The sequence below is a fragment of the Haliotis asinina genome, chromosome 15 (genome assembly GCF_037392515.1).
Source record: "Haliotis asinina isolate JCU_RB_2024 chromosome 15, JCU_Hal_asi_v2, whole genome shotgun sequence".
Taxonomy (NCBI): domain Eukaryota; kingdom Metazoa; phylum Mollusca; class Gastropoda; order Lepetellida; family Haliotidae; genus Haliotis; species Haliotis asinina.
In genome coordinates this window covers 23,492,578-23,512,912 of record NC_090294.1, presented here as the reverse complement: position 1 = coordinate 23,512,912, position 20,335 = coordinate 23,492,578, and the positions used below count along the sequence as shown (strand labels likewise).

The following is a 20,335-nucleotide window of genomic DNA, read 5'->3' as shown; positions in this document are numbered from 1 at the left end:
TAGGCAATGCACAAACAATTTCTCAGGATTAGTCTCCATCAGAGGGTCAGAAAGATTGTGAGTTGGCCTTCGTTGCACTGGATTTAGCAGAGACAATATTAATTATTAAACAATGAGACTAATTACACAAAATATGAGATACACTGGTAAATAGGTACTTATGGGGAAAACTGAAATTTGTGGTAAAAATAGCACTACTTATGGGGAAAACTGAAATTTGTGGTGAAAGTAGCAACATTGAGGGTTATTGTTGTTTTCACCGTAAAGGTTACACTAACTATATGTGTTTGGTGTGTGGTGTAGGAGTTAAAGGTCATTACCAATTATGTAAATCCCGGATAAAATATGATTTAAACTTAAGTTAAACATTTGTTAAAGATGAAGGTATGAATATATATTATTATATATATAATCCCTGTGGTATGATTTGTAATTTATCACGCACAAACCCTCCACTTGGCCCAAGAAGTATAGGTTTGATATCCACTCTGTGTACATTTTCATAGACCGATAGGATATGTTGCACATTTACGGGTTTCAAGGACGGGTTACAAGGAAGTCGTACTACCCATTCGGTGTTTCTGTTACTAGGATCCTCTAAATCGCGTGAATACTGGTGTGAAAACAACCGTTCGGTTAAAAAGTGATTGAATCTCTCGACTATGGCTTGACTTCGATGTTCTCCAGCCGCTCCATGCCTTATATAAACATGGTATTGTGTTTGGCTAGGAGTTGTGACATGGCACCCACGAATTCAGGGGACTGCATTTGTTTATGCGTTCAAATCTATGCTACTAGAGTCGCATCTTTCGCGGTGAAGGGTTCGGCTTCCTTGTAGCGGCTGGCTACTTTAACAACTGTCAGAGCGTACCTGTAGGTTACAACAAGTCAGCCTGGTGAACTTGATTAGTATATGAATACCGAATTTTCTCATTGGTATATATTTTGGTGCCAGTAAGTATATTTGCCATATAGCTTGTTTTTTGTAACCAGGCTTTGGATTTTTCTTCCGAAATATGTGCGGCTTTAGTTAATTTTTTAATAGCATATACTCTTTTCCAATATCCTCGTGGGCGGTAGTAAATTTTCGCCATTATATATGTGTTTATGTAAATGTTTTTATGCCCGTAATAGTAGATATTCACACCATCTGAAGTTATCCATCATTTTGTATCCATTGGTGATAGAGACGTCTTATTTATAGTCAACCCCTCTATCTTATGTCCATCGCTACGAAGTATAGTCTGGCAGATAATGGTGGGACGGTGTTTGGTAACTCTACTTTAAAACTATAACATCTATTCGTTTCAAATTTGGTATGAGGCTTTATAATTCTTCTACCATTGAGGATTTTAACTGTCATAATTTATCACTCGATAACAAGTTGTCTATACTAGCTGTCATTATTTCAAGTCACTACAACACCCCGCATGTCAAGGGTGTTGATCTTCTTACCGGAACAGCAACCCGGTCATGAGAGATGGGGGTGGGTTCATCTATACCTTCCCAATTGATACCATCACCTTCTGGATAACTGGAAAGTCTATCAGAATGTTTTTCAGGTGGAAATTTAGCGGATCTTATCTCTATCCTCATACAATTGTTGCCACGGTTTTTAGCATTAACCATGGCTTGTTTTTTTTTAAAATTACTCGGATAGTGGTAAGTACGAACCACGTCTCAAGGGTACATAGTTACCTCTCAAGTAACGATAAAAGTAACCAATAATAATAAATGGGAAAATTTCTGGTTATCATCCACTAATGGAAATGGGAGAGAACCTGATCAGAATAACATTTGTTGACTTCTTGTTAGAGGGTCAAAATATTCAGGGGTTGTTGATGTTAGTTCTTTATGTCTTGGTCGTATTGGTATTTCACTTGGTGTTAAATCACAAACTGCGATTGTACAAAAGGGTGAAGATAAATATAAAGATACTTTAGTTGAATTAATAAGTGATGAAAAAGAAGAGGATAAAGAACTGTTTTGATATGATAACAAACTGATTCTATGTTTTATATAAACTATTCCCTTATTCAACAGTTTTCCTCTCACTAGTAACACTGTTGGGTACTTTGTACAGGGGAGATGAATAGTAGTCGTGTTATGGGGTTTATAAATTAATATTGTATGTATGTAAATAATTTCCATTAAATGAAATTCCATTGTAGATAACAGACCCACACATCCACGCCTACAGGAATGTCAAAGGTTTGTATAAATCTTTCCTTCAAAGCATCAAGTGACAAATTTAATTGTTTGAAGGTTAATTATAAAATTTAATTGTTTTAAATCTAATATATGTTAACTGTAGCTAAACACTTTGAATTAATTAAAGTCATGTTTCAGGTACTGGCATGTCTGCGAAAGAATGTTTTGCTGATAGCAAACCTCACTTCAGTTATTCTGGGTGTTACAATAGGACTGCTATGTCGTCCTCTGAACCCCTCTCCTGATGTGGTCACCCTCATCTCCTTTCCTGGGGAGATGTTTTTCAGAATGTTGAAGATGCTTATTCTGCCCCTGATGGCGACAAGCATAGTTACTGGTAATAGTCTGTTCATATCTCTACTATCACCACTTCTGTCACATACAAACAAAAATTCTTAAAAGTGTTGTTTTTTTCCTACAATATGCCTTTCTTGCACCACCTATCAACTTCATGATTTTTGTTATGTCTATCAATTTCATATAGTTTTTGTTATGTAATGTGATATGATCTTATCCATCCTATCTGTTAAATTGTTATGTTAAATTGCTATTGCATATATAGATAATCAGGGTGTTGATCATTTACAAACCGCTGCCATATAGCTAGAATATTGCTGAGCATGGCGTTAGACAATAAACCAATCAATCAATATTAATCAGTAATTGATCGCTAGCTGTTCACGGAGACAACTTACGTCATGACTGACTAACATATCTCTACAGCACAAGATACTAAGGTGGGCTTTTGAATCGCCACGCGTTTTCGCTTTCTTAAATGAGTTTTACAAATTCTTGACGCCATTCATGGTTAGGGTTAAGGGACTAGTACTGTCAAACAAATGAAAAATAGGTATTAGCATATAAAACAGAGCACTCATTAATCGAAAGTCGGCAGGTTCCAGCCAGGGTTTCAAAGTAGCCTTTTATGTTATTGATTTACAACTGTTTGGGTTCTTCGAGTAGCCTATCGATTACAGTTCTCATCCGTACTCACTGTACTATAAGTGAGTTAAACTATACTCACTATACTATAAGTGAGTTAAACTATACTCACTGTACTATAAGTGACTTAAACTATACTCGCTATACTATAAGGGAGCTATACTATACTCACTGTACTATAAGCGAGTTAAACTATACTATAAGTGAGTTAAACTATATTCACTGTACTATAAGTGAGTTAAACTATACTCACTGTACTATAAGTCAGTTATACTATACTCACTTACATGTGCTTACAGCCACGATTACAATCCAATCATTTTAATTCCTCACAATCAACCTTTCGTTAGGGCTAGCAAACCTTAATGGGAAGTCTGCAGGCAAGATCGGCTTGATCACCATCGGCTACTACATCTTCACCACCATGGTTGCAACTCTCGTCGGCATCATCGTCGCCATCTCGATCAAGCCAGGTCATGTGATCAACCACGCCGTCATCACTGTCAAGTCTGTAGACAATACGCCATCGCAATCTGCAAAAGATGTGTTCCTGGATTTAGTAAGGTTAACATACTACTACTACTACTACTACTACTACTACTACTACTACTACTACTACTACTACTACGCAGGAAATATTAGTCTACTACCATTTGTATCTCAGTATTGATAGGATATGTGTATATTAGTTTGTGCTCACACATGCTTTATAATTCCAGCCATATAATGGCTGTCCGAAAACGTTTCTGAGCCCGACATCCAGTAGATGATATTATGAGCAAGCACCCACGAACTCATGGCAGACATAAACGACTAATTCTAAACCGAACGCTTCTTGAACCTTGCAACAAAACACACATATGACTTCATCACTGACCCGAATGTAACATTTTGATAAAGTGGAACATAGCGAACATATATTATTATCTGTTCAAGGACTGACTGACTGACTGACTGACTGACTGTGTTTGGTTTTCAAGCCGCCTTTAGCTATATTCCAGCAACATCACGGCAGGGAATACCAGAAATTGGCGTCACTATACCCATGAGGGGGTACGAACCCGGGTGTTCGGCGCGACGAGCCAACGCTTTTAACCACTTAGCTATTGCACCGCCCAGGTTCATGGAATCTCTTCCCTGATAACATAGTTCCAGCAGAGTTTGTAATGAGTGGCACTAAGTATGTGAAACTGGACACACTGATCATAAACATTACGCTCGTCACTCACCCCTGATGTAACATTTGATAAAGTGGAACATTGTGATAATAATGTACTATTTTCTGTTCAAGGAATATCATCCCAGATAACATAGTTCAAGCAACATTTGTAATGAGTGGCACAAAGTACGTGAAACTGGACAAACAGACTGTTACCCAACATGAACATATCAATGGGAGAAACTCAAGTAATAATACAGACGCCACAGAAGATGAGACATGGACACCGACGTCCGTCTACAAGCCAGGGATGAACGCGTTAGGTATGATAATACTCAGTTGGTCAACTGTTACAAACCATTGATAAGCATAATACAATCAACAAGAAGACTTGTTTGTACTGCATAACAGTGGGGTACTCGTATAATCTTTTACAAAGCAGAACATGCTCCCATCTGGCTGCGAACCATTTGCAACTTTTGTCAGTGTCTATCAAAGACCATTCTTTTAATGTGTGAATAAGTGAAATTTATTGATTTCTATTACACAGGGTATACTCTAGGAATGCTTAATGAAATCCATGTGTCTATTTATCTGTCAGACTAAACGTTCTGAAAATGCAGTAGCCTTGAAATGAAAAGGTGAAACTGACTATGAACATAGAGATGATTGGGTATATTGACCATGCTATCCTGAACATGCACTTTTTCGATTTTCATCACCTGACTTAATAATAGAAAAAGGAAAAGGAAATATATGTCAAAACGAGAACTAAGAATCCATGCAGTCCTGCGTGATATAAATGCAGTAGTGGTTAAACACTGCTTGAAAACTCCCTTGTATATCACATTTTACAAGGCTGGGAAATAGTTTAAAATCATGTCCATCCAAACAGAAATCAAAACGCATCATCGCTTAACGGATAAGAGTAGAGCGCAGAATCTAATCAAGTCAATGTATTATGTAATGTTACACAATGTCACACATAGTGCATTTAACTAAGTGCATGACTTGTATATTAAAATGTACAATATGCATGTGGAGTAAGGAAAAATAATTGAATGACATAGATGTTCAACTTGTTTCTCTACTGCAAAAAATGGGAGCTAGGTCATGTGCTTCACGTGATTCTCGTTTACAACTTTACATTCAGGTATATTAAGCTACTTCATGATTTTTGGAGTAATCCTTGGTCGACTTGGAGACAAGGGAAAGATCGTCTTGCAGTTCTTCTTAACACTGAACGATATAACTATCCGAATGGTGTTGCTTGTGATGTGGTGAGTATAATGGTTCACAGTCAGGTGTGAAAGACACGCAATAGTCTCTAACATTTTGAAATGTTTGGTAGCAAACATATTGTAACTACATACAAATTGCTGTTATTTATCATCTTGATAATATTCCACACTCTCTCTCGCTCTCTCCATCTCCCTGTCGCTCTCTCCCTCACAAATATATCATATTCCTATATTGTTTTAAAATTGAAAAATCGTTCTTAAACAACTAACAATAACTTTTAACCATTGGTTTATTCGGAAACAGTTCTTCTGAAGAAGGTTCTACTTGTATAAAAATATATAAATAACTAGCTATGGGTGGGTAGAGAGTGAGTGAGTTTAGTTTTACGCCACACTCAGCAATATTCCAGCTATATGGCGGCGGTCTGTAAATAATCGAGTCTGGACCAGACGATCCAGTGATCAACAACATGAGCATCGATCTGTGCTATTGAGAATTGCCGATGACATGTGTCAACCAAGTCAGCGAGCCTGCCACCCAATGCCGTTAGTCGAGTGTTACGACAAGCATGGTCGCCTTTTCTGACAAACGGGTTGCTGACGGCCTATTCTACCCCAGATGCTACCCCAGCCCAGGGAAGCCAAACAAGCTCGATTCACCCGAGGTCCTGCTTTAACTACAGTTGGATTAGAACGTGTACGTCAGCGTAATTTCTATCATATTTGTTGCAGGTATTCTCCAGTGGGGATAATGTTTCTGATCATAGGGAAGGTGTTATCTGTGGAGGATCTGATAAGCACGGCCCAACAACTCGCCATCTATCTAACAACTATCATTGCTGGAACCACTGTCCATGTTCTGATACTCCTACCTCTGTTGTATTTTGCCGTAACTAGGAGGAACCCGTTCACAGTCATCCGAGGAATGACACAAGCGATCGTCACGGCTCTTGCCATTGCTTCCAGGTAAAGCACTTTGGCTATATAGTGCTGTCTGTATCGCAGTCCCTCGTCAGTTCCCTTTCGAAGCAACCCTGTCATATTAAAATAAATACAAAGACTCAAAAGAAGCAATTTGCTTTTTGTGTTTACAAACTCATAATTATAACTGATATTTCCTGAAGAATATTATTGCCACACTGAGAAGGTATGTACGTCTTTTTCTTCAATTTACCGGACATGCTCACCAACTGGGATGATACACGCCATCGTAGGTCGATGCTCATGTAGTCACAGGATTGTCTGGTCCAGATCTGGTCTGGCCAATAATCTACGAACCTTCGTCATATAACTGGAACATTGTAATAGTGCGGCGTGAAACAACATACATGTAAACTATATTTTGTCTCATTCAGCTCTGCCACACTGCCAATAACTATCCAATGCTGCGAAGATAACCTGAAGATGAACAATGCCATTACTCGCTTCGTACTTCCTCTTGGGGCTACGATCAATATGGATGGTACGGCAATCTTTTATGTGGTATCGGCTTTCTACATCGCCCAGATGCATGCGATATCCCTGCACTTCTTTGAGGTGATTCTTCTAAGGTAAAACAGCACATCAGCAAAACATACAAATATCTATGGCTTGAAATGAAACTCTAATATTATCTTCACATATATATGGTATTTGTTATTTGACCGTGTTACTATGTTTTACTGTTAAGACAGGTGACCATCCTGATTAGAAGTGATTAGAGGCGACTAACGGGATCTGGTGGTCAGGATCATGTCAGACATGTCATTGTAAACTAACTAGCTCACTCACCATGTACTGTAGAACTGTTACAGTACCATTTCAAATTTGATAACAATTTTATGTAAAACTGGTGAGTTTCCAAGCTGATAAATGATTTCAAACTGAATGTTGAGAAGTTCAGAAATATTTCGATATATTTGGCGCAAATGGTGATCTTTTGTGTGTGATTTCTGTCCTAAATAGATTTGACATCATTGTTTTTCATCAGATTCCCAAAGTATTTAGACGCTCTATGATCGAAGTTTTCTACTCTTTATTATCCCCCGCAACACGTTTTGCAGGGGATACTAATATAGACCCGTACGTGCGTCCGTCCGTCCGTCCTTTCCTGCATATATGTCCCTTCTGGAGCAGAACTCTAAAACCGTTCAATATTTCTTCAACAAACATGGCACATAGATAGATCTGTTGTGTACTAGTGTCTTTCAGTAGATTTTGAATACTGTATGAAATATGTTTTTGAGTTTCATGGCAACAAGTTTGACTTAGACTGAATTTGGTGGACGTGCTCTTTTCCAGACCAGAACTTCAAAACCGTCCACTAGTTCTTAACTAAACTTGGCACATAGATAGCTTTAGTGATGTACTGGTGCCTTTAGGTAGTTTTGGAATTCTGAATACAATAATATTTTGCGTTTCCATGGCAACAAATTTGACTTTGACTGAATGTGGCAGTATTGTTGTTTTCCTGAGCAGAACTGTAAAACCTTTGAATATTTCCTCACCAAACGCATCACTGGTTGGTCAGGTGGTGTACTGGTGTACTGGTGTACTGGTGTACTGGTGTACTGGTGTACTGGCAGTTTTGGTATTCTGAATAAAATATTGTCAATGTTCTCCTTCCACTTTATCGACATCATCATCATAAGTAGTAGACATATTCACGAAGAGAATTTTGCCACTCCGGCTATATTGATGACTTTGTTTTCTTGTCAAATTTAATTTTACATCCAAGATTAATTTACTTTCAGCATTACACCGTCACATTCACAATTCTTGTTAACTTTCGAGAATTCCGAATTGGCACAGGAAACAAGCAACCTATAGACTATATACCCTAGGGGAATAGATTCACTGTTTCATCCTATACTGATGGATTGGCTCGTTACCCTTTCACAAGTCTGCTGGATAGACACTAGTTACAGGGGGTTTGCAGCCCAAAAGAATACGACTGTCTCTCACTGATAAAAAGTGGGTTTGCCACTATGTAGGTGGTTTCTTTGCTGTTATCCTCTTAACATTCACATTTGGAGAAATGCTCAAAATACGAAAAATACCATTCACTACCTGAACAAACCTTGGTATAACGGTGACAAGTTGATATAATAATTAAGACTTTGCCTTGCAGACAAGTGTCACGAACACGTGTTGTTTCAGTCTGTGTACAGTCTTGACAAGTGTGGGTGTGGCAGCGATTCCAAACGCTGCTATTGTGACATTGATGGTCATCCTGTCATCTGTCGGTCTGCCTGTTGAGAGCATCTCTATCCTGCTTGCGGTGGACTGGTTCTTGTACGTATCATACATCCCAGGATCTTTCCTGGTCTATGCCTTCTATATCACTTGTTTATGGAGCTAACGACTCAGTGTCGCGTAAACAGTTCTTCCTTTTCTCCTTGAGCTTTTGAGAACAACACTGGTTAATGAAAATGTGGCATCTCAGCGTTACATGGATGATGATACCCAGAACTGCCTTATTATTTCCAAAACAGCTGCCACCTGATATCATCTGCTTACATTCCTACATTTGACTTGATATATCTATCGTTTATGTTTTATAAACTAGATTTATGTAAAACGATAGACAAGTGTTTTTGCTCGTAACTTAAATCGGGCTTGATTTGAGTAATTCAAGCAGTGCCTGAAACCAAACATGGGGTGTAGGCATCCATATGAAAGAATTCCTGCAAAGGTAGCAAGACGTTTATTGCTTCTATGATGGAAGGAAGTCTCAGGACTGTTTACCTACAAGGTGATGATTTTCTGTGAAATGGTCAAAGGGGGTGGATTAATAACTACACAATACCGATAAAAGTCTTGATGTATTTAGAACAATACCTCTTCTGAGAAATTAATCTCCTAAAGAGACGTTTTCCGAAGTAAAGAGAGCCTCCAGAGTTCCTAATGTCTAAAAATAATGTCCAAATGACTTTAGATAGAAGAATCATCAAGAACCCCCACACATTCTTCAGAAACACATCTCCAGTTAACAAAAATACAGCGTCTACCACTGTTTTGTAGATCGTAATGTCTTGCGTCATATACTCTACAGGGGCCGGGTGCGCACAGTCGTAAATATCATAGGGGATTGCCTGACAGCCGCCATGTTGGATCACTTCTTTCCGCAAGCTGACGTTGACGTTAACGTAGAGATGGGACCAGAAATGTCACTTTGCAGCTCTGCAGATGATCATCCCACGACTGAACTAGTATAATATAATACCTCTTTTCTGTCTAGCAGGTCTTATTGCCTAATGATTGTATCTAACCACATTGATTTCAGATCCAGTATGGTATGGTTCCAACAGGAGAAAGGAATGCGTGTCTTCTCGTTATGTAATATGTACTGTGACATACAAAATAACGTTCATACAATTGATTTGATTTAAACATATTTTATTCATTAAGAAAAGGATTGGGCACAAGTTATCCAAATTAGAAAAGCCCTCTCCCGATAATTACAAATTCATCTTACAACATACACAAGAGACAGACAGAGGATAGTTAACATCTGTTGTACATATCCTAAGAAAGCGTTTTGTTTGTGAGATATAGATATGTACACATTTGAAAACATTCTGATTTTCAGTAATTGAGAGACCTGCATTGCCATATAAGATGAGATTAATATCAATCAGTGTTCTGTTGTTAACAATATTTTGTAAGATTTTAACAGACTATGTCCCTGAATAGTATATAAAGGACTTTCAAGAAAGTAATGCAAAACATTCTGGCATCAGTGGCCACATTGACATCATTTTTTACATTTACCCTGAATAAATCATAATTGAGTGTACTCGTCTTATATCTTAATCTAGTGTGCAAAACATTTAGTGACCTTATTCCATTTGAATAATATATTGGTGCGCATTTTCCTTTCACTTGGATAGATGATTTAAACAGCGAAACAGAGTTGCAGTTTTTAATGGCTAAGGGAATATTATTCCATAGTTTAACTGTTGATGGAATAAAAGATGATGTTGAGCACCTCAGTCTAATACATGGTTGAGTAAAGTTATCAGAATTTCTTAACTCATAACTTGTCTGGTTGCCGACTACAGGTGGGAGTAAATCTTGAAGAAAGTCTGGTGACAGAATTTTGTGTTTTGAATTTTATAAAATAATGTTAATTTTGTTTTCTACTCATCTCAGAAAGTTCATCCCACCCGGTTTCGTAGAACAACGAACGGGAAGATGCGTATTTTGGAAGACCGGTAACAATGCGAGCTGCTTCAAGCTGGAGTTTCTCCAATCTATTGGATTGTTCAAGCAAACATGCATCCCATACCTCGCATGCGTACTCAAGGTGTGGTCTTATGAATACAGTGTATATTTTGGATAGTGTAGTTCTATTTAGTATGAACTTTAATTTCCGAAATCCACCAATCATTTTAGATGTTTTTGGACAATGTTTTCAACATGACGATGCTAGCCTCAATTAGACGTGAAGGTTCAACACAATTGTTTATGCAGGTGGACTGTTTTTATATTGCAGGTATCGAACTTCAAATTGTTGTCAATTCTGACATCTTTCAAAGTAAATACATGTAATATAGCTTCAGTTTTTTTCCGGATTGTACGAAATTAACCAGGCCTTTGCCCAATCACTTAAGAGTTCAAACTTTTCATTAATGATCCTCTCCATCAACCGTTTGTCCTTTGAAAATGTTCCTACATAAAGTGTCGTCATCGAAAAGTCGAGTTATAAAATGTAGCTTATCGACTATCTCGTTTACATACACAGTAAAAAGAAAAGGGCCTAAAATTGATCCCTGGGAAACTCCTGCTTTCATGACCACAGGCTTGGATAGCGACCCATTAACAAAAACTGGCTGATTTCGACCATTTACATAACTGTTAAACCAATCAAGGAGCTTTCAACGAAATCCATACATCTCTAATTTAAGCACAGACCCTCTGTGCCAAACTCTATCAAAAGCCTTTGATACATCGCAAAAGACCATACAATAGTATTCTTTGTTATCAAGTGATGTACAAATTTGATGATAAAATCTACAAGTTGTTGCACGGTAGAATGGCCTCTCCGGAAGCCACACTGGTATTTGTATAAAAAATCATTAGACACAAAGAAATTATAAACATGCTTAAACACAACTCTAATACAAGAATATTGATATGAATACAAGGCTTCGCAATCATCGTTACACATTTTGATATGTTATGCTATATTACAAATGCATTTTATGATGATAATTATACACCATTTTGTAATAACTTTCTTATAATGTGAGGAGCTGAAATATACAAATGTGCCCAGTTTCCGCGCTTGTTTGTTATCTTTGCACCTTGACGAAGTAATGTTCGTTGATGTGTCTTCTTCTCTAGATGTCACACAGCTTCATCCTCAAAGACAAAATTATTATTTGTTCTGCAGTATTCACAAACACGATCCTGTTTCGGTGTGTTATCGTATTTTCCTGTTTCAGTCCTCAAACTTTTTTTTCGTATTGCATTTTACATGTTTATTTCTTCAAAGACGAATTTTTTACGTTGATAAACATTTTTCAGGTTGCAGTAAATATTTCGGCCGACAATAAAATTCAAGCTTGTGATTATTGCTGATGTAAGATTGTCAATTCTGTAACTGTGTTTCCAAGTCGTTGAGTAAATATGGTTATAAACGTCTGCACACATCCTACTCCTTGCAATCCAAGCATGACCGAATCCAAGCTTAAATTTCCTGATGTAACAACTCTAAGTCTCCCTGTTAGCGTTATCAAGTAAGCTCCACACATCCTACCAGTTTACCTGGGAAGATTATTCTGTACATTGGAAGATGAAACTCTTACCTGGAGTTGAATATAAACTTCAGTCACCTGCTTGTTCCTAGTGTAGTTTGCCTATGTGTTTTATATTGTATTTTCTTACATTGAAATGATATATATTTGATTACTGGTTTTACGTTTATTTCTCTGATAATATAGTTATTTTACTGTCCTTGGTAGACTGGTTTTACTCTTCAAAATGTTTCCATCTTTAATGTGTAGATTGTTTTCGTCACGATATGGTCGAGACATTGCGTGACGTTAACCCACTCACTCACTCACTCACTGAGTTTGCTGTTTAATTCCGCCCAAATTGTAATCCTCTGTATCTTTGTAAATAGGTTCCCTAGTTACATTCGTCTATTAGCTGCAGCTCCCCCAGGGGTCCAAAACCTTATTCTATATGACTAATAACTAAGGTATGATGTAATGAATAGAGGTCTTGATCATTTCAATAAAAATGCCATCCGGTCCCGGTTCCTAGTGAACTCGTGAAGAGCTTCTAAAATCTCAGGTATTGACTGTCCAGACTCTTTGAGAGGCATTTCACCGTCCAGTTCATCAGCATATTCTTCATTATCCTCCAAAACTTCGAGATATTCTTCAGCATGTCTTACAAAAGCCGACATATTACTGACTGTTACAGTCTGATAGTGTTCGATCCACTTATCTGTTGTAATATTATTTGTAGATTAGTTAAACCTTTTATTACTCCACATATCTCTGGCAGTTGACTGTCACATACATGGTTTAAATTGTTTTCTTCTCGGTGTTTGTCCTTTTTTACTTTTAAACCTGTTTTGGATTTTGCGATAAGCTTGGAGTCACCATTATAAATATCAAGATCAGTGCTCTCCTGTGTTTTTAGTTTCACATGCAGTGTTCAACACCAGTTTCCAGAACATATAGTTAATATCCCCGTTAACTGTCTGTATACATCAGCGTATCATGAGCTACATAGTCCATTTCTTCATTATTTTTCCAATCCTCGCTTTAAAATCTCATGTTAAGAATAGTTCCATGTCTCCATGTCGCCCCTCGATATTGCTCAACACATTTTCCAGTTCAATAATACCTTCTTCTCTGTCCAAACAGTATTGAGATCAATCAGGGAATATATAGTAAATAACACCAACAAGGGCTTCCAAAAAACTATAAAACTTATAGAACACACTTTTTACGCCTGCTTAACAGATATCCTTCCAGGATTTCTCCGAAAACAGCGTGCATGTTCATGTGATAATGAGTGGTGATCTCTGTTGTGATACAACAGTCTGTCACACACAGTTGCATCACAATGACCTTAGAAATGAAAAGCAGAGTGGACACACGCAAAACATTCGCATCTAGAGATGAGTTCTCCAGCACATGTTTCACAATTGCAAATTTAAATGCCAATGGCATCACACCAGTGCGCAAACGTGTTGAGTATGTGTGGGTAGGAGGTTGTCAACATTTCCCAAGAGCAGAGAGATGGGGATGGGATCAAGCACGCATGTGCTGGGGTTTGACTTCTTGATGAATATAAGTACCTCCATCTCTGTGAGTAGAAGTTGTTCACTTAGCGATTGTTATCCCTCGTTACTGCTTCAACTTCTGAATGTCTCTCACAAAAGTTAAAACTAGTACGCTGTACATGGTGATGACACGAAGACGTTTAGGAAGATGTTTACACTGCAAACGCGAAAACGTTTATCTCTTCATGGGACGGAAAGATCCCTCAACAACCTTTTCATTTCTTTGATAGGTATTCTAGAAGTTGAGTAGATGAAGAATGAGGACTATGATTTATGGATAATATTATACAACTTCTTATTATTCAGTGACTGCGACGTTTCGACATAGATACTAATGTCGTTGTCAAGCAAATGGTACAGGGTAATACATTTGGGAGGAATATATACATGAATTGTTGTTACTATGAATGAAAAGACGATGAGTTGTTTATACGTTGTATATATTCCTGCCAAATTCATTACCCAGTACCATTTCCTTGACAACCACATTAGTATCTATGTCGAAACGTCGCAGTCACTGAATAATAAGAATTTGTATATCCATAAATCATAGTCCTCATTCTTAACCTTTTCATAGTCTTCAGAATATTAGAGTTTCTACATGTATCTGTATGTATATTTGTATTCAGCCCAGGAGTGAGATATTATAGGTAAGAGACTCTATGTTTGGGGCTCTTATCTGCCGTAGTGAATCATGCGCTTAGAGATTGTTTGTTCAAATTCGATTTGTGGTGCACGCGCGAAAGCAGTCAAAATAATGCTAACGGCGTTTTTGGATGTTCCGGTAGATACAGATACATATGATAAACAAAGTCATTAAAGGGGCACAACGTTTTCAAGTCTCAGCATCATGGTTTTCTTATACATGCATTTAGACAGTGTCTTTTCCTCTCTTAACCTCCCTGATAAAATAGTTTATGTGATACAAAATGATTAGTTTTACGGTACGTTTTAAGCCGCAGCTGTATGTAGGAATATGTTGTGTATTAACTCTTACTATGTTACATTCAGCAATATTCCAGCTATATGACGGTGGTCTGTAAATAATCCAGTCTGGACCAGACAATCCAGTCATCAACAACATGAGCATCGATCTGCGTTATTGGGAACCGATGACACGTGTCAAGCAAGTCAGTGGGCCTGACCACCCGATCCCGTTAGTCGCCTCTTACGACAAACATGGGCGCCTTTTATGGCAAGCATGGGCTTCTGCTACCACTGGACCTTCGCAGGTTACAATGTCAAGTACCACCATAACGAAATTCGAACGTACACTATCTTTTAAATGTAACTGACAATACTCATACTCACATGTTTCAACACGAATCATGGATTCGATTCATGCTTGAAGGAACAAACGTTACAGATAATTATACCCGCGGCTCGTAAACTAAACCCCAGACGTCTCGTACATGTACTTATTTTTAATGAAGGCATGAGTGTTTTTTTCATCCTGCAATTATTGCTAATGCATTGTGTCTTCTTCCAGTCCACTACGCTCTGTAATAATAGGCATCACTCTCACAACCTGTAGCCTGTGGTTAATCACGGATGGTAACATCACTATTGTAGGGCAACAACACATATGACGTTATCATGAAAACGACTATCGGCAGTTCTACTTTCCCTCGCACAACAAACTCATTTTGTAAGCCGTACAAACCAAAGGTAAGTGGTCATGGGCAGAACGCCTTGAAGGACCAGAAAATGGTCTGATTGTGGGATTGTGAGTTAGTGAGTAAGTGCGTGATTGAAGATCTAACGTCACATCGGCAATATTTCAGCCATATTGTGACTAAAACTGATTTTAAATCCACAATACATACATATAATATATAAAACTTGGTGAACGAAGACAGTACAATTACTGGATTATCACAAAATGAGTTAAAACTAGAATCAAGTGTCTTTAGAATTAGAAACCTATTTTGAGACAACATAGTGTAAAAACGGGCTATTGATTGCCAGCATATAAGGGTAGATCACCACACTAGGGACCATGGGGGATTTACTGCCTCCATAGACCCTTCTGTCTCTGAAAGGGACATTTAGCCATCTGGTAATTTAAAATTTACCCTATATGTTTCGGGACTTTGAATGTTTTGGGACTTACGTACCATCTCAATGCTGTAACGCCCTTTTTAGGGTAGAGCCACTAAGAATGTAAGTAACCAGTATAAACTACCAATAATTGAGATACATCTGCCGACAGATCATTTTTTTCTTTAAAAATCATCAATTAATTATATCATTTAAAAGACCAATAATTAAATGAAAGGGAACGTTTTACGAAGATCCTTAATTGTTTTCACATTGAAACATTTATCCCTTGTGATGGTGAGGGTTTGTGAGACAGACGAGCTGTGAGCATTCACTTCTAGAACTTGGAAACGTTGTTGTCCTGGAACAAATATTGCAGTATGAAGTTTTCGTATTGGTCTGTTGGTTTACATGTCCTGATCATGAGTGTGAAGATATTTGTTTGGCATGCCAGTGAGTGTAATGCATGTGTTTATTGTTTATTGTTTATATGCATATTGTTTATTACAAGAAATGATTGTGGCCAGTCTAAGTAAACTTAGTCTCAGTGTATTTCGTTACACTCCACCAATGAGTCTAACAAAACCTAGCAGAAGGTCGCGTCAGGTAACCTTTGAGCAACCAATCACAGTCCAATGAAATGCGAGACGGTTACATAGATTTAACCAATCAGACAACGGCTACTATTTAGGGATCGGAGGGACTTTCAAAATATTCAGGGTACCGACAAAGATCTCTCAACAAACAAAAATCATCATATAACACAGTTGTTTGATCTGCAGTATATACGCTTTGGGGGTTCTGTTGACATGCATGGTTACCATTAACTAATATTTCCGCAAGATAACATCAGCGACTGTTTACTCACCGTTGTCATGGCTGTACGTACGCCGTGCGCATCACCATGAAGCGATCGTACGCTAAATAGCATTCAGAATCGTTCGGGTACGAACCTTTTCGAGATAAAAAGTTCAAAAGATATGTGCGAATGTGCACTTTCGCGATTTGGTAAGCTGTGTTCTGATTGGTCAATCTCAAAGGTTACCTGACGCGACCTCCCATAAGGTTTTGTTAGGCTCAGTGGTGGAGTGTAAAGAAAAGTACTGAGGATAAGTTTACTTAGACTGTGATTGTGATATTGCCATTGGGAAACACTAAATACTTACACAACACTAACTGACATAGCAGCAAACAATTGTAATCGTCTGAAATGTAATGTTAGAAAATGTAATTGCCCAACTGGAACTGAAATTAAGGTGTATATACTGTCTTGTGAACAATAGGACTGATTTAGTCTGGTAAAGGACAAGGGAACAGCCCGTGTTTGATAAGAAGTTCTCCTAGGGAAAGCATTGAGAGACGTTTTCATTCTACAGGTATTTAAGCGAAAACTGGTCTGGAGTAACACCCAGGCTGTTTGATCATATGAAGCCAATAAAATACATTGACGTCTAAAGTAGGTAGTATTTGGTAAACAAACCATTTCACATCTTGTATTCTGGGGTTACACATGTTTTCATCGGGGCTCGATTCCAAACATGGGTCCAATATCTGAAGCCCATTTGTAGTGTCCCCCACCTTGATATTGATGGATGCAGAATATTGCTAAAATTGGAGTAAAACCGAACTCACTCACCCATTTATAGCCTTGCAATTAGTTTCAGACATGAACATATTTCACAAACAGAAGGTCGTATATAATCTTATGAAAAGGAGCCCTGAGACTTTCTCCATTTTCCTGACGCTGTGGAAATCTAGCTTGCCACAATTTCCAGACCTGCGTGGGATTTCGTTGATATACATGTTTCAGGATCTGGATGACAGACTAACCAATTTCTTATCATGTAACTGACACTCGAAAGGCACATGTATCTTCAAGTTTTGTTACTATGGGCAAATGAAAACCTATTTGGTTTTAAGAAGAAAGCTCGTTTTAGTTTCAATTTAGAGTACTTGCGTAATGTTGAGAAACCATAAATATTTGTTACATTTATGTGACATGAACATGAACATGAACATGAACGTTATGAGCGCGGTGGGCCAACTGGCTAAAGCGCCAGGCTAGTGAGCCATCGAGGTCGGGATCGAGCCCATGTGTGAACGAGTGTAAACCTCAGAGTCAAACATCGGAGTGCACGTCGTGTGCAGACACTTTCCCTTTTGTCACAGCCCTTACTGTAAACAAACCCAGAACGAGGTGGATATAGGGGTACAGGGGTGGTGCAGAGTGTTCAGCTGACACAGTGACTGGAGACTATTACTAGTACTGAACTTGCCGGTGTCACTTCCGGTGACTTCACTGTTTCATACGGTCAATCCGTATTAGATACCCATACCGTGTATAGGGCACAAACAGATGATATCACTCCGGCCCAGATAGTCACTGATGATAAAGTAAAATATACTCCCACTATAAACTTCATGACTTTAAATGTCCGTGGTCTCAGACAAAGCTACTCTAGCCAGAACTGCAAGAACTCATAGATAATTATCATTTCACAGCCTTCCAATAAACAAAACCTGATCAGTTTGACGATTTAGAACTTGAAGGATATACTCTTCACTTTAAAAATAGAGCCATATTCAAAAGAAGGTCTGGGGTTATTATATTAGCTGTACGCAATGGTGGGTAGGTAGCTACACGATATCAAAACTTTAATTGATCAGAAACTAAGGCTATGTTCTGTCTCTTAAAAAGGCAAGAAACATTAACAGTCCGAGTGACTGTTTAATTCGGGCTTTTGATGCTATAGCTGTTCCCATTCTCTGTAATAGGTGTGAAATCTGTGGACATGAATCACTGGAAATTATCGAAAAGGTTCATCTGATGTTTCTGCAATTCATCTGTAAACTTAGCGTACCTACCCCAACATACGTGATCTACGGAGAAACGGGAGGGTACCCTCTGAGAATTAAGAAGGTGAAGCGCTTTGATTAAACATTGGCACACCCTTGCTGTACCTAACATATTAAACGTTAAATTATCTCACACTGTAAACAACTCTGTTACACAACAAAAATAAGAACCATTGCCATCAATATAGGTAGTTAAATTTTATCGAACACATGTTAAATCGTTTAGGTCTTTGTAATATCTTCAGAAACCCGGAATTGTTAACACTGAATGGGTGGCCTTAAAGGTAGAACTAGTTCGAAAAGATTAATTTATTCAGACCTAGTGGTTTTAATAGCTCCAAGGCATTTTATTATAGGACTAGGAAAGACTTGTTAACATTTGAACGTTACTCTTTTCTTCCAGCCAATGTTTATATTCCAATCCTGAAATCCAAAACAATTAACTTAGCGATATTACACTAAAGTATATTCGTTTACAATACCTTAAGTGGAAAAATCTGGTCACCTCCAAGCGACTAATGTGTGCCAAGAAAACCACAGAATTGAAAAAAGTGTTTATTAATAGCATACCTTTACAGATTAAATGCTAATTGTGCCCCGTCATGTCATTTTCTGTGTATTACGATGTGTTGGTACAGTGAGGTTGGTACTGTGTACCAACGCTGGGTGATGAGAATAAAGAAGAAGTCTTGATAGACATCCAGTGATCGAGGGAAAAATACCAGTGCCTTGAGCAAGCACTAGTTGCATGGATATGTGTTCAATATAAACAAGGCCAAAGCCACCAATACGTTTGCTGTGCCAGTCCATCTCTACCCAACAGGAATAGTTGAAAAAATAAAACAAGATATCAAAAATCTTCACCGCTTGATCAGAAGGATCATGTCTGATAACAGAGCACACCGCACTCGTTCCTCTCTTAATCTTATATACGCCAATCAGTTCTGGAGATCGGGGTTTATTGTGTACTTTTGCTCATATTTATTTATCGGATGACCTTCTGGTGATGCATGTCAATACTCACGATGAACGCCAGGAATTCCACAGTTCGTTTAAGCGTGCCAAGGTTGTTGGACAGAATCTGAAATTTGAGATTGAATTTGTTGATGATGATGTACTGCTAGACGATACAACGAAGGAAGTTAACCAGGTGAAGTTGTTCACCCAGTCTGCTCAGAGTTGATTCTTTGTGGAAAATCTTTCTGAGAAGCCATTGCATCGTGTGCGTGGAACAGAGGAGCAATGAAACCGTCTCCTTCGCCTGGATGAAGTCGGCTGGTCTAAATGGTGAAACCGATGGTTTTCTTTTTGCTGCTCAAGACCAGTCAGTTCCCACTCGCAGTCGCCAAAATATCATTCTTAAAGAAAATATTAACATATTTTGTAATGAGTTTATGGAGACTGTCCAATACCTTCTCAAAGGAGTCCATTCCCCCAGCAATAGCTAATGAACAAACAGCACATCATGAAAGACATATCGATAGGATGACTCGCTGCTTTTACTACCGTCTTCGCCATGTATGAGAAGGGTTTTGACTCCGAGATCCATCCATGGTTCAGCTTTGAACATGTCTAGGGTGTCATGAAAACAGATGATGCTTC

General features: G+C 38.2%; 1 protein-coding gene across 1 annotated transcript; it reads left to right on the top strand.

The window, feature by feature from the left end:
• The first annotated feature begins 2,355 nt into the window (after nucleotides 1-2,355).
• Nucleotides 2,356-11,813, top strand: LOC137266423 (excitatory amino acid transporter-like). Its single transcript, XM_067801914.1, has 8 exons — nucleotides 2,356-2,548; nucleotides 3,504-3,717; nucleotides 4,445-4,635; nucleotides 5,466-5,592; nucleotides 6,286-6,519; nucleotides 6,909-7,103; nucleotides 8,692-8,826; nucleotides 9,587-11,813. The coding sequence occupies exons 1-8, from the start codon at nucleotides 2,488-2,490 to the stop codon at nucleotides 9,747-9,749; spliced, it is 1,320 nt and encodes a 439-aa protein (XP_067658015.1). The 5' UTR covers nucleotides 2,356-2,487; the 3' UTR covers nucleotides 9,750-11,813.
• Nucleotides 11,814-20,335: the final 8,522 nt, after the last annotated feature.